A 13,377-nucleotide genomic window follows, 5' to 3' on the forward strand; every position below is an offset into this window, starting at 1 on the left:
AATAAACAGTACTAATGATAAAGAAACACGAAGTCAAAAGACAGGGACATAAACTATTAACATGCAGTGTTATCAAGTTATATGACATGCATTTGTCAAACGCATTCAAGGAAGACAATTTTTCCAAATGGGGGTGAAAATCCAAAAGAAGCAACCAGAAAATTCTACCAGAAGAACTACAGTTCTTCACCAAATTTTCGTAACCTTAACTGCAACTCACTAACATTACTTCTAGAAATTATAACTGACGGAAAAGTACCACAAATTCTAACAGCAGGTTTATGTACCCAAAGACTTATTTTCTTGGGAGGTTACAGCCTCTAGAAACAGGTTTCCTTTCCTTTTAATCTTTAGAAGCTAGATCTTAACATTCTGAATATTTTTTTTGGCTTGTGTCCCAAATCTAAGTATGTTTAATCAGTTGCTGAAATTTGAACAGGCATTCTACTATCTTAGCATTTTTTTATTTTTCAATGAGCACATCTCTTCTGCATCCAGCCATGAATATATTTTTCAAAAACTGGGACAGTTTTACAAACAAGTAACACATACAATGTTTTTTTCCCTATTCAGAGAACTGGATTTGTCTTATGGATGCTCTCAGCAGCAATCATTTGGGAAACCACCTTAATCTGTTTCAACTAATCTACAGAGATGAGTTTGATACCACAGACGTTTCAAAACAACATTTTTCAGGAAACTGCCACCCACACCTTTGTGGCATCAACATATTTTATAGATTCTTAATCTTAAGAATTTATGTTTCTAAACTCAGCTTTCAGTTAACACACACATACTACGACCTTTCAAGGGGGAGAGTGTTAGCAGGCATATCCTCCAGGTATTTGGTAGTAAAACAGGTCTTCAAGCCAGTAAAGCTGAAGAGAATAACATTCATTATTTTCAGAAAGAGCTTGTTGCTGTTAGCATTAGTTTTTCACAAGAATTGGTAGTGAGACAGCTTGAGTGAGACACTAAGATCCTCTGGGAAAAAGCAAAGCAGATAATTTTTGAGGCAGCCTACTTTAAAACCACTTGCAAATTTCTGGAATATATATATATAGGCTTACTATGAAGTACATGATTTTGAGAAGTCCCAGAATAAGTCTGCTTAAATAAAAACATCAAAATACTAGTTCTCAATTATGTTTTCCTACATGTTTAGTTACTATGTCCTATAGCATTCTTAACAGTGATTTTACAGTAGAATCCTTTATGATGAATATTTTAACTGTTACTCAGAGATCATATGAAAAGTTACCTTGGCTTCATTGCTTACAACAGGTTTAACAGGGAACTGAACTTCTGTGGCTTTTAATATTGTATTTTCTTGTAAGATATCTTGCTGTGATTGATTGTGGCCAAAAGGCTGAAAAATAAGCACATTATTTTCTTCATGAGAGTTATTCAACTACTTTGATTTCATAAATATTTATGCTGTAGTAAGTTGCTGAAGTGTTAATACAAACTGCTAGCCATTCTGTAAATAAAAAGTTTCTGTCAAGATTTTCTACATTTCTTGCAGTATCAATACACACCACCAAAAAGTAACGCAAGTAATTTCCCATGTAGACTCACATCTTTGTGAGTATAATTCACATTCTACTCACAACAGGCATTTACACTAAACCTCCAATTTTCAAACAAAGTTTTCCTTACCTTTCTACCATAAAGGCATTGGAAAAAGATTACTCCAACTGACCATACGTCAACCTTATTAGAAATCTTTGGTGGCTCTTTGCCAACTACAAAACACTCTGGAGGCAGGTACCTGGAAAACAAAATACGCATCTCAGTGTCTGCAAGTAGACGTATGGCATCACTGGAACTTCCTCAAATACCAAATTATACAAACACTTCACATACACATCTCTGATCTTTTGACAACTGTACAGCTGCCTTATGATTCACATTCCAACACCTTGCACAGCCATCAAAACTGACATGACAGCTTTTTGTATAGTCAGTCAGTCAAACAGAGGGTCTATTTCACAGAAGCACAAATACCAATATTCTCTACCTAAATCACTAATTATCACCTTTCTTTGTTTTATTTTAATTGGGATCCTAGGTTAAATATGAACTGTCTCCATCTATCAGAGCAAGAAAAGATGAAAGCCATATAGAGCATTTTATAGCAAGGCCTGGTTAGAAATCAAAGATAATATAGATATGGCTTAGAGACCCTTTTATCTAAGTTTTTAAGTAAGAACGATGACATTAACCAGAGGGGTATATGGCTGACAAAGGTAATTGCTATTTCCATTCCTATAATCTGCAGGAAGCCATACTTAAAGAGCTGAAAGCTGTGGAAGTTCCTGTGCCACTCCTGAATTACAAAAGAACTGGTGAAATGGAACCTCCTTTAAAAAAAAAACAACCAACCAAACAAAACCTCCCAAGCATATCAATGTGAAGGCAGTCAAGTATTATCGACTGTAACATCTAGGATTAAAAAAGGCATAAAAGCTATTAGAATATCTACAGACCAGACATTCTTTCATCAACACCATACAAGGCCTTTAGAGAAATTTTGAAGAAGTACTTGTAGAAATGGAAATAAGGAGAAAAATGAGATAAGAATGCAACATAAATATGAATTTCACACAGTATCACACCTGGAATACTCGTGTACAATTCTGATTACAACAACCAAGAAAAATGAGCTTAAAGAGATGCACGTGCAAAGAAAGCTACTAAAATGATCTGAAGAATTGAAAGCCTACAGTTCAGGGAAAAGTAGTGAAGGCTATAAAAACACCAAGAGGAAAGTACGAGGAAGGCAAACAACCTACTTGAGGGAGGACAGTGTTGGCACAGGAACAAACAAGTATAAACTGGCCACAAATAAACACAGTCTGTAAATTAGAGGATTAGGTTTCTAATGATCAGAGAACTGAGGTTACAGAACGCACTTCAAATCAGATTACTGGGGACAAAACACTAACTAAATTTAATACAAACGTCTTTAAGTTTACAAAAGAGATTATGTGATCTGACTATCTGGAAAGGCAGGTAACTGGACCCAGTGGCTGAGGAAATCCCTTCCAGGACTATGGTGCCGGCAGTCTGTGCAATCTGCTCTAAAGGGACTCATCCCCCACCTCGGCCTCATTCAAAATATTTCCCTCCTTAATGAAGACTTTGGGCTCAGAGAAAGTATGATTCAGTAATGCAGAGATTTCATCATGAACCTATAATGGTCACAGACCTTCCTTTATGTCTTAGTTTACAGCACCACTAATGCCTGTGGCATTTTAGATGAAATCCAAAAGCTAAAATTTTGTTACATACATTGGTACAACAAATTGGTCTTTAGATAGGTAAAGCCTTAAAAAGAGTAACAAAAGCGTAACACTTCTAAAATGTTTCAACTTGAATAATTGTCTTCTCACAGCATGTGCGCGCTGGCACTTGTGCAAGAGTATGTGTGTCTTCTCTTCTAAAAAATCTGAAGGAAAAGGAAAAAACTTTATTACGTGCAACTTCCAAATATGGGAGAAGTTGCAGAGCAAATGGGAATAACACTGGCTTTTCTGTTTAGTTAGGTTTCAGCTCCTGACTCTGATCTTGCTACAGGCAGAACGAGGAGAGTAAGAACGAGAAGAGTAAGAACAAATGAACTCACAAATAGTAACCTGGCCAATATAAGCTGACACAGCTACCATGGTAGCTGAAAGAGCTACTGTGCCATGAAGAATCTGCATCTTCAGAGATAAAATTCTAGAAAGAGTTTTTCTGTAAGCTTATTGTCATTCCTGTTCTGCAGGCAGCTCTAAAACTTCAGGTTTTTGGACAAGCAAGCAAGTGCATACAGAAAACAAATCACAGCTGCTGAGCTGTCATTAACCTTTAGGATGGAAGAGTGAATACTCTTTTGTCCTAAGAACATTACCTGCTGGTAATCCCTGCTCTAAGATCCCCAAGGACTAAGCACCCACACTTAATCATCATAGCTCTGTCAAACATCTTCAACCACCTGCAGCCGAAGATTAAACACCTGCTTCTTCAGGGAAACCATGTTTCTAAATCATAGTGATCATCTCCACATTTTTTTATACACATAAAAAATAAACAACACACTCTCACACTCTCTTATCTTACTTGCTATGTTACCACTCTAACATTTGTGCATATCAGCATTCACAGTGCTGCACAAAACTCTTGTTTGTCATCCATTTTAATATTTTTAATGTTAGCTCTTTCTCCAAATTGGCTTGGTAAGAGAGCACTTATGAAACATGAACAGCAAAATCAAACCAGGTATTACCAGTAAGTTCCTGCTCCCTGTGAAGTTAAATCCATTCCATCCACTCCGTAGCTATCATCATCCATTATTTTGGAGAGGCCAAAATCAGTAATTTTTATTTCTCCACATGCTGTTCCATCTACAAGAAGGATATTACCTGTCCAGGAGGGGGGGGGGGAAAAATTACCTCAAGAAAGCTAACAGAATGCTTTATTTTCACAACCAGGTTAAATTTGCAGGAATATCTAAGCTCATGAGGGCAAGCGACAACTTTACATCATCTTTATACCCTGAAGCCCAGAGTAACTTGACTATGACACGTTTCAGTGCAGTCTCAAGAACTCTCTAGGTTATTATCATCATCTGAAATGGCTCCCTCAGCTGGGAGCTGGCTGGACAGCAAGGAAACACCAAAATGTGGTGAGGAAACACCAAAACACACATAGCAGGATGCCAGTTACAATGAAGTTTCGTATTTTTCTGCCCAGAACAAATCCTACACTAATGGTTTCAGGGCTTGCATGTGCCATGAAATTGTGCCAAGAAATTGCTTACTTCATGTGTTAAAGTATAATTTCTTGATATAAAAGTTATTTGATGAAGTTCCTCTAAGAATAAAGACTTATGAGACTAAGAATACACTTTGTACAATTCCATAATGTGAGAGAAATCTATATGAATCTAATTTATTACATAGCAATAAGCAAATAGGCTGGCATTAAGAGTTACGTTACGAACACCACACTTGGAAGTGTAGCAGATTAAAGTACATGAAGAATTCAAGCATCTTTCCTGAATGGTGGTAAATCAAAGGCCATGGAATCAAAACATAATACAATGCTTATGACAATGCTTGTTATCCATTGTAAAGAAAACTTTCATAAAGTCCTGTTTTGAAGTGCTTACATTGGGATGCTGAAAGTGACTGATTACCTATTTAAATCCTTTACAGACTAAGAAATACAAAAGTGAAAAATTATTTACACATCAGCATTCCACAATGATCAGACAGGAGAGCCAACTAATGATATTATCTGTTTACGCTGCTAAAGACCACTGTACGTATGCTGCTGTATGATTTTTTGCCTACAAATTGAAATCAAAATAATACAAAGTAGAAATGTTACGGCAAATATTTTTTCAAAGGAAAAACAATTTTGGCAATAAAGCTAGAAATAAAGGCTGTTTACAGTAAGCCTGACATACAGAAGATAATTTTGGTATTTTCAGACATGAATTACAAACAAAAGGATAAAAAAGAAAATAAATTTTCAATTGTAGCATTTCTCATTTACCTGGTTTAAGATCATAGTGTATAATAGGGGGCTTGATCTCATTGAGATACCGTAGTGCATTTACTATTTGCATTACAATGGACCTAGCTTCCTTCTCTGACATCAATTTATGTTGCTTGAGATAGAAATCCAAGTCATTGCCTTCACAGTATTCTAACACCGTGCAAAACCTAGGGTAGAATTCAGAGAGACAAAATTAAATAACATCTCAAACTGCACAATCAGAAACAGAGACAACCTAGTTTGATACTGGGAAGTTTAAGAATGGCTGCCTGAATATTAAACTATATGAATGAAATTGTTAATAGAACACATGGCGTAACTACTGCTTTATGAAAACTAACATCAATCAGAACATTCATACTCACCAAAAGATAAAATGTACCCATATTGACAAGAGGTTAAGTTGAAAAAAACCCACCTTACTTACGTAGGCATGTTTCTCAATAGAAAAATAAGATGTGACATAATTTCATGCAAAGAGGTGCAGCCCAGTGACCTTATTACCAGCTTAGGCTAGTAACACTCCTGATGCCATTTACTCTTGGAAACTTGTTTAAGCTGCAGTAGCCCTTGCTCTACCCAAAACATGACAGCACTGCATACCCCTTTCACCCTCAGGACATGTGTTGCAAAACACTGTTTTCATCACTTTATAGAAGGCCTGCAATATTTAGCTGAGACTAGTGTCTGCAACTAGTGTGGGGTTTTTTTAAAGTCTCCTTAAGGACTAAATACTTTGGCTGAAAGCAAGAACATGCTATTTTTGTTCAAATACTCTTTATTTCTGTTTATCTAATATACAGCACTAAAATCCCTGCCAACTTCTGGAAAAGTACGATTTTATATACTTACGTATCTGTATCCAGGGAGAAGTAGTCATATAGTTTAACTATCCGGGGGTGATCCAGTTCTTTGTGTATTCTATACTCTCTGCAGGCATGTCTAAAAGAAAATGGATACATTAACCTTCTACAATCAGTAAAATGCTATTCAGTTTAACATATGAAGCGTAAGTCATTAATATTTACTTGTGGTAGTTTTCTTTCTTTTCATCCCTCCAGCTTTTGTTAAGCTGGTGAATCTTTACAGCAGCGTATCTTTGTTCATAAAGATCAAAAGCCTAAAAAAGAAATCAACAAACATGGAAAAGTTATAACCAAAGATGATAAAAACAGCACCCAATAAAGAGAGGGAAAAAATTGGCATGTAATTGACAAGTCTATTGGCAAGTCTATTGTAATGTTACCTCCCTCCACGGGCTAATCACAGTTTGCTCAACAGGTGCTTAAAGGGTATACCACAGTACAATCACTCTGCTTACTTACATCCCCTGCCACCCCCAATGTACTCGGCTCAAACACTAGGTTTAGCAGACCCAACACACTCTACCTTGTATACTTCACTGAAGCCACCTCGGCCAAGTAAATGGAGTAACAAATATCGTTCATTCAACGTGGGGTGATCTTTAAACCTCAAAAGAAAAAAAAAAAATTTAATTCTATGTAAGGTACACAAACAGAGTCTAAAATGTAAACCTTTTAGTATTACTCCTCAGACGGAGCTTTCTTTTTACTAGCAATATATATATTACATATAATATGCTGACAATGTCACACTATGTGTAACCTTATGGCACAACTGTACCAATGGCCAATTTCAGTACCTTTTGACTATTTAGTGTACAAATGATATCACCATACCATCACCAAACCAGTCAATTCTGACGAACTTTTTTGTTATTTTTCTCCATTTCTGTGAAGATAGGGAAAACACCCTTAAATTTAAACATCTGAGAGAAGGGTTCTCTCTTTGTTGTACCAAAATTTAGAGAAGTCTCAAACTTCAGCCTTTTGGAACAGACAAGGAAGATATTCTTCCAATTTCACATGAAAAGTGAGTGGACCTGTTGTATACACCCGCCTCTTTTTAACAAAATGGATTCTATGTAACACAAAGTAGTTAACAACAGCAATATAGGGGAAACACACCAAAGGACTGAATATCTGCTCATACTCTATTCAAAAGCATCCTTGACCAGTAGCTCAATTCTTTTAAAAACACACTCAAATTTAATTTCTATTTTCTTAGTCCTTCTACTAAATGTATGCCTCTAGTGAGGCCATTCTTGTGAACCTTACCACCTTCCCTCTCCACTGCTGCTTTTGCTACTCTGTGGCTCTCCATGGCTCAGAACCTGTACCTGGCAGGTAGCCCCAGCACCACATGGGCTCTAAACCCAGACAGGGAAGTCCTAACTTGCACTCTCAACTTGTTCTGTTATTGTAGTGCAAATGTAAAAAACACATGCAGACATACAAGTTTACCGATCTCTGAACTGGGCAATACTTCATACTCTTCATTGTCAAGGCTGGAACCCCAAAGAGCTGAGTCTGCAGACTACTTTGTATTTGAGATGCTTGGGGAGGTCACCCATGGGTAGAGGGACATAGAGGGGAATGTTGCTAGAACAAGAAAGAGGGCTCAGCTTTGCATCACAACTGCAAGCTGAAAAGCCAGCAGGATTTGAGTCAGGACCCAACAGTTGCTTCACTTCAGAACCCTGTCCCTTATCAAATGGCCAGTTGCCGAGACATGTTAGGAAAGACAGCAGGGGCTATAGACAATTTCTCCATTGGGTCTGTCTTCTATATTATGAATGTAAACGGCAGCTTGGCCATTTGGTAAATGCTCAAGTTCTAACTCCTGCAAAAACATGTTTAAAGCTTTTAGTTCTGCACCACAAAATGTGTTAACATTGACTGCAGAAAATGAGCAGTGAAGCTGCAGCATTCTGCTTGTCCAGGTCCTGTAAATCTGTTTTTAAACTGGGACTGTAATTTAGACATTCTTTGCCCCACATACGCACTGTTTAAACAGTCAAAATGGGTAATTTTTCTGTGGCATTTATTACTTCATGCTGAAGTATCCCTTTTAAAAAAACAGAACTCTTCTAATGCAAATACTGAAGATTAAAAAAGTTATCATTTAACCTGCAAAGAGCTGCTTGTTTATTTGCTGCAGGCAATCTATTTTTAAAAGAAAATATTCTGCCATTGAATTCTAAGAATCAAGCCATTATTTTTTGTATCCAAAACACAACACCAATTTAGCTGCCAATTACCACTATGGCCACACAGGAACAAAAATTTTCTGTATTCCTGCAGAGTAGGTATGGAGACCATTAAAACAGTTAAGTGCAATTTCACATCTTGCTGCTTTCATGTCTAAAAGTCTTGGTTTAGATGTAGTTCTATTATATCTAAAAAGTAAAAATTAAAATAAAATCCTACAGTCTTAAGGCTAGTGTTCCATAAACATTTAGTAGTGCAGAAAGCAGCCCAGTCCCATCACTTCCTTCCACCTGGCTTCTCATACCACCCTTGCACTGCCCTCTCTCCTCATGGAAACATAAGCATTTTTGCAACTGGGGCAAAGAACTGGACCAGGAAACTGATCTGGAGTTAAAATTAATCCAGAAAAAGAAACCACAGGAGCTGGTTTCAACTTGGATCAATTTCCAACATCTGTTCAGTAAAGAAATGCCACTGCAGGCATGTGAAAGGAAACAGGGCAAGGGCATAAGCAGTCAGGGATAGGCAGATCCAGTTCCTTTTAGGCTGAAGTGCTGGTATTAGTGTTTGTATTTGCCATCACAGAAAAGAGACTAACTTTTTAGGTTATGTAATTACTACATTCAAATCTACATAGTAATTGCTAATATTAACTAACAACTTAACCTTATGGTATATTGCGATGCAAGCTGAAGTACAGAATAATGTTTAATATGCCTTTCATATGTACAGATACCTAAAGGGAATGAAATCACAGTGCAATAAAACCAAACGTGATTTTAACTGCATCACAAAATTGCTGCTATTGCAAACCTCCCCGCCATTTTCTTGCGTTACTGTCAGCTAAATTAACTGCATTAGGTTCCCTTACAAGTATTCTTTTTACCCTAGTAATATAGTCTAGGAAGTTTTAGCTCTCCTGCACTGTAAGCTGTGCCTATGTAATTTTTTGCGTATTTGGTAAAACCATTAAAACCATTAATAAGTTTACCAAATTATAAGTAATTCTTGATTTTTAAAAGTTGAGAACTAAAAGAGAACCAAAGAAAAAATCATGAACAAGCTTCTCCTCTGTAGGTAAAATGTGATTTTAGAGCATTATTTTAGAAATAGACATCCAAAATTAAGACAGCGAGTCTCTTACTGTGAATTATCTTCATTATTTATTCTCTTCAGTTCTCTTATGTGAAGATTCCTAACTCTTTCCAAACGTTCAAGTTCTGCTTGTATTTCAGCCTCCTCCTGCACATGAAAAGAATGAAATATAAAAGCTCATTTACTCCCCATTTGAAAAGGATATTTTTACCCCTGCATCAATACTAGTGGTGATGGAGGAACATTACATTACAAAACCCTGCTGATCTAGAAGAAAGCACTGCTTTTCTCTTAAAGCCAGAAAAATTCAGAAAGATAAGGTAAAAGCCTGTTTCAAGGAACCTTTCTGTCCATGAACCCACAGGTAACGGGACGTTCATCGTTTTGTTCTGCACTGTAGGGATACTATTTGAAATGAGAGGCAGCTGGGTTTTGTATTTCAGCCAAGGAGAGAAATTATTTGGGAAGCGGTCTAAAATTGATGTACAAAGAAAAAAACTGAGATATGTGCAGTTACAGATTTTGTAAAAACTGATGAATGAAGAAAAGACATTTGAAATATTTTGAGACTGAAGTGCGAATAAAAAGAAAGAATAAAAGAGTAAGTCATTATAGCAGAAACATTCTTAAGATGTTGATACAACACACCAAAACCAAGCTAATTCAAGCTTTTCCATTCTTATCTTATTAAAATTACAAATGCAGAATATGTACTGCCTAAGATTTTGAGTGCAATTTCATAAGCAGCATGTCAGGTACAAGCACATTCCCTAACTAATTTCAGCACTTAAAATTATCTCATGTTTATGCTACATAACTGAGAACACCGAAATAGTTGTTTATTCAGATTCTCTAAGAAAGTAAAGAATTCATGATGCTTAATTTATGGAAACCTACGTATCTATATTTAAAGAGGAAAACGTACACTCATTGAAAAATGCTGGAGAAAGGGTTCTACTGATTTCAGAGTTAGTACTTCTAGCACTTGAAAGTTTTAATAAAGGGGAGACAAAAGTAGCTCATACCAGACAGCTCATAATTATGGAATTATTCTAGCTGAAAAGGAAAAAAGAATGTCTGGCACCTGATAGGTATTAGTAGCAGTGCCAGTGGAAGCAGTACCCCACATCATCTCTTGTTATTTTGGCACAGCCTCTTGTAGAGCCAAATGGTGAACCAAACTTGAAAACTAATCTTTTTTTGTTTTTTTAAAGCCTCAAAAAAAGGATATCTATTTGGTTTTTGAAAGGAGCTAGATCAGTTCTCCAATTTATACTGTGACTGCACAACCTGGTGGTAGTGGTAAAAGCAACAGGTCAACAAGTCATAGCACAAAGGGCTAGAGGCAGAAGTCAACAGATGGGAGAGAAAATGCTCTAACGCTGATACTTTTAAACACTGTATATCATAAAACTACATCCGGAAACAACTGTATTTATAAAATCTAAACCACATTAAATAACTGCATTTTCAGTAAGTTGAGAAGTCTGGACCAGATCATTTCAGTGGATATCCTGAATCCCTCCCCATAAGCTAAGGAAGAAAACCTGCCGTCCCAAACCAAGACATTAGATGACTCTCCATTCAAAAAATGAAAAATAAATCCCTAGTAATTTAAAAGCTGGACTAAGTAACACTAGCGTGCTAGCAGATCTGTGTGGACCTTTGTTTTGCTTCTCCCCTCCCAGTTTATAGAATGTTAAACTCTTTTTTTTTTCCTAATTTAAATTTATCTTGTTAAGAGTTCCCTGTGAAATACCCTGAAATGATATGCAGTTCCTCATAACCCAACAGTCCTTGCTAAAGAATTCTAGCCCTTCTCCCCCCACAAAAGGCCACACACTTAAACACGCACAATTGCCTATGTTCTTCCCAAAGGCTGACAAAAAAATCTGTCAGTTATGCCTCTTTCGGGCTTTTTTGTTCATATATTATGCAATTCAGTGGTTCTCAAAATGTGGTTCATAGGCCAATGTTAGTCCAAAGAGAACTGGCTGGTTGCATTGTTTCCAGCTGTTATTTAGGACACTCAGGCTGTGAATACCTTTAAGCAAGAATGAACCAGCTTAGCTGCCTCAGGTCACTGCTATATAAAAGGAAGTGAGAAAACAAGAGCCTCTCTCCAGGACCAAAGCTGCTAGCTGGAAAAGAATTTCCTGGGGAGCAGAAGGAAAAGAAAACTGGTGGTGGCAGCATGTACAGGGCACCAAAAATAAGAGCACCAGGAAAGCATCTGGAAAGTGAAAAGGAAGAGGAGCAGACAGCAAAATAGCATATGCAGAGGGAAAGACGAAAAATAATGTAACCAGCAAAAAAACACTATGGAAGAAATACAGCCATGTAAAAAGATTACAAGATCGTTTTTCTTAGTTAATGACAAAATCTGCATTGCACATAAAGAATTAAAATGAAAGTATTTTAATTATTATTTACAGATATATGCAAACATGATTTGCTAAGAAATAACATTTGTTTCCCCTCTGGCATTTAGTCAACTTCCATCTATACAGAGCACCCCAGCACTGATGCTCAAAGTGAAAACAAAATTCAACAACTTTGTAACAGCTTCCTTCACATGTCACTTGAAATTTCCATTAGACTTCCAAAAAGTTAAAGCGTGGAAGAAAACCCACAGAACTTCCTGTGAAGCTGGTGCTATTTCTAAAGCATTAGCCATGAAGAACTATGTGGGCAGTCTACTTCACTAGTGCCAACAAGTTTATATGCAGACTCCCTACCACAGATTCAAGTACTTGCTTGTCATATTTTTCAAAACCAGCAGTGTTCTAAAGGGACCCAGTTCAGTTTATTATGGCAGGATTTATAACAGGTGACATATACCTTTGAAAAGAACAGGCCTGAAACAGATTCTTGCAATACTTCAAGGGGAAAAACACTATGACCTTTTTCAATTGAACATCTCAAGAACTACCGCTCAACAGACAAAGGTACTTTTCTTTCACACTTGAGATATTTCTGCCTGCTTCAACTGTCATTCCTTTTCACAGGTTATAACTCAAAAACTTTACTTGAATAAACAATAGTTTGTTAATATCATAATTATCTCATTACACACATTTATTAGAATGATGGTCTTCAAGAAAAAAAATATTGGTTTGTTGGGGTTTTTTTTTCCCAAAAGTAAAAAACTGGAGTAAAATACCTGACTGCAAAAAAAAAATTTAAGATACAGAGAAAAGATCTTCCATAAAAGTAGGGAAATTATATCTCCCTAACTGATAAAACTGAAGAGAATGTTGTAGATGTTCAAAACCTGATATTCATTCAGAAATGCAAAGCTTTTTAAAGATCAAAAACTAACATAAGAAGCCCATATATCAAACTTGGCTAACTCTACTTCCTGTGTTCTGAAACAAGAACAGTATTGGTGGCATCATCACTATTCCCACTGTTAGAAGGATTCAAGGAATCAGTACACTGTTACACTGGATGGACTCACAACTACTCCCCTGCACTCCCAGTGCTTATGGCAAGTCGCACAAAAAAAAAAAACCCAACCAAAAAAGGAAGCAAAGCCACTGTTAGGCATAAAATTGTACAGCACTTTTAGTGCTATGTTTTCTAAAAGTCAGCTCTCAACAAGCCCACTCCTTTTTTTGGCAGTACTAGTTTTTATGGTTTTGGGCACGGCCCAAAAAAATCT

General features: G+C 36.6%; 1 protein-coding gene across 1 annotated transcript in view; it reads right to left on the minus strand.

The window, feature by feature from the left end:
• TLK1 (tousled-like kinase 1) overlaps window positions 1–13,377 on the minus strand; it is a 45,555-nt gene that overhangs the window by 2,488 nt on the left and 29,690 nt on the right. The window contains exons 13-20 of the mRNA XM_010012034.1: window positions 9,763–9,860; window positions 6,937–7,018; window positions 6,576–6,667; window positions 6,400–6,489; window positions 5,545–5,714; window positions 4,271–4,406; window positions 1,660–1,771; window positions 1,262–1,369 (exon numbers count right to left, since the gene is read on the minus strand). Coding sequence (XP_010010336.1) covers window positions 1,262–1,369; window positions 1,660–1,771; window positions 4,271–4,406; window positions 5,545–5,714; window positions 6,400–6,489; window positions 6,576–6,667; window positions 6,937–7,018; window positions 9,763–9,860 — 888 coding nt within the window. The remainder of the gene's footprint in view (window positions 1–1,261; window positions 1,370–1,659; window positions 1,772–4,270; window positions 4,407–5,544; window positions 5,715–6,399; window positions 6,490–6,575; window positions 6,668–6,936; window positions 7,019–9,762; window positions 9,861–13,377) is intronic.

This window comes from Nestor notabilis, unplaced genomic scaffold, assembly GCF_000696875.1.
Source record: "Nestor notabilis isolate BGI_N333 unplaced genomic scaffold, ASM69687v1 scaffold7783, whole genome shotgun sequence".
NCBI lineage: Eukaryota > Metazoa > Chordata > Aves > Psittaciformes > Psittacidae > Nestor > Nestor notabilis.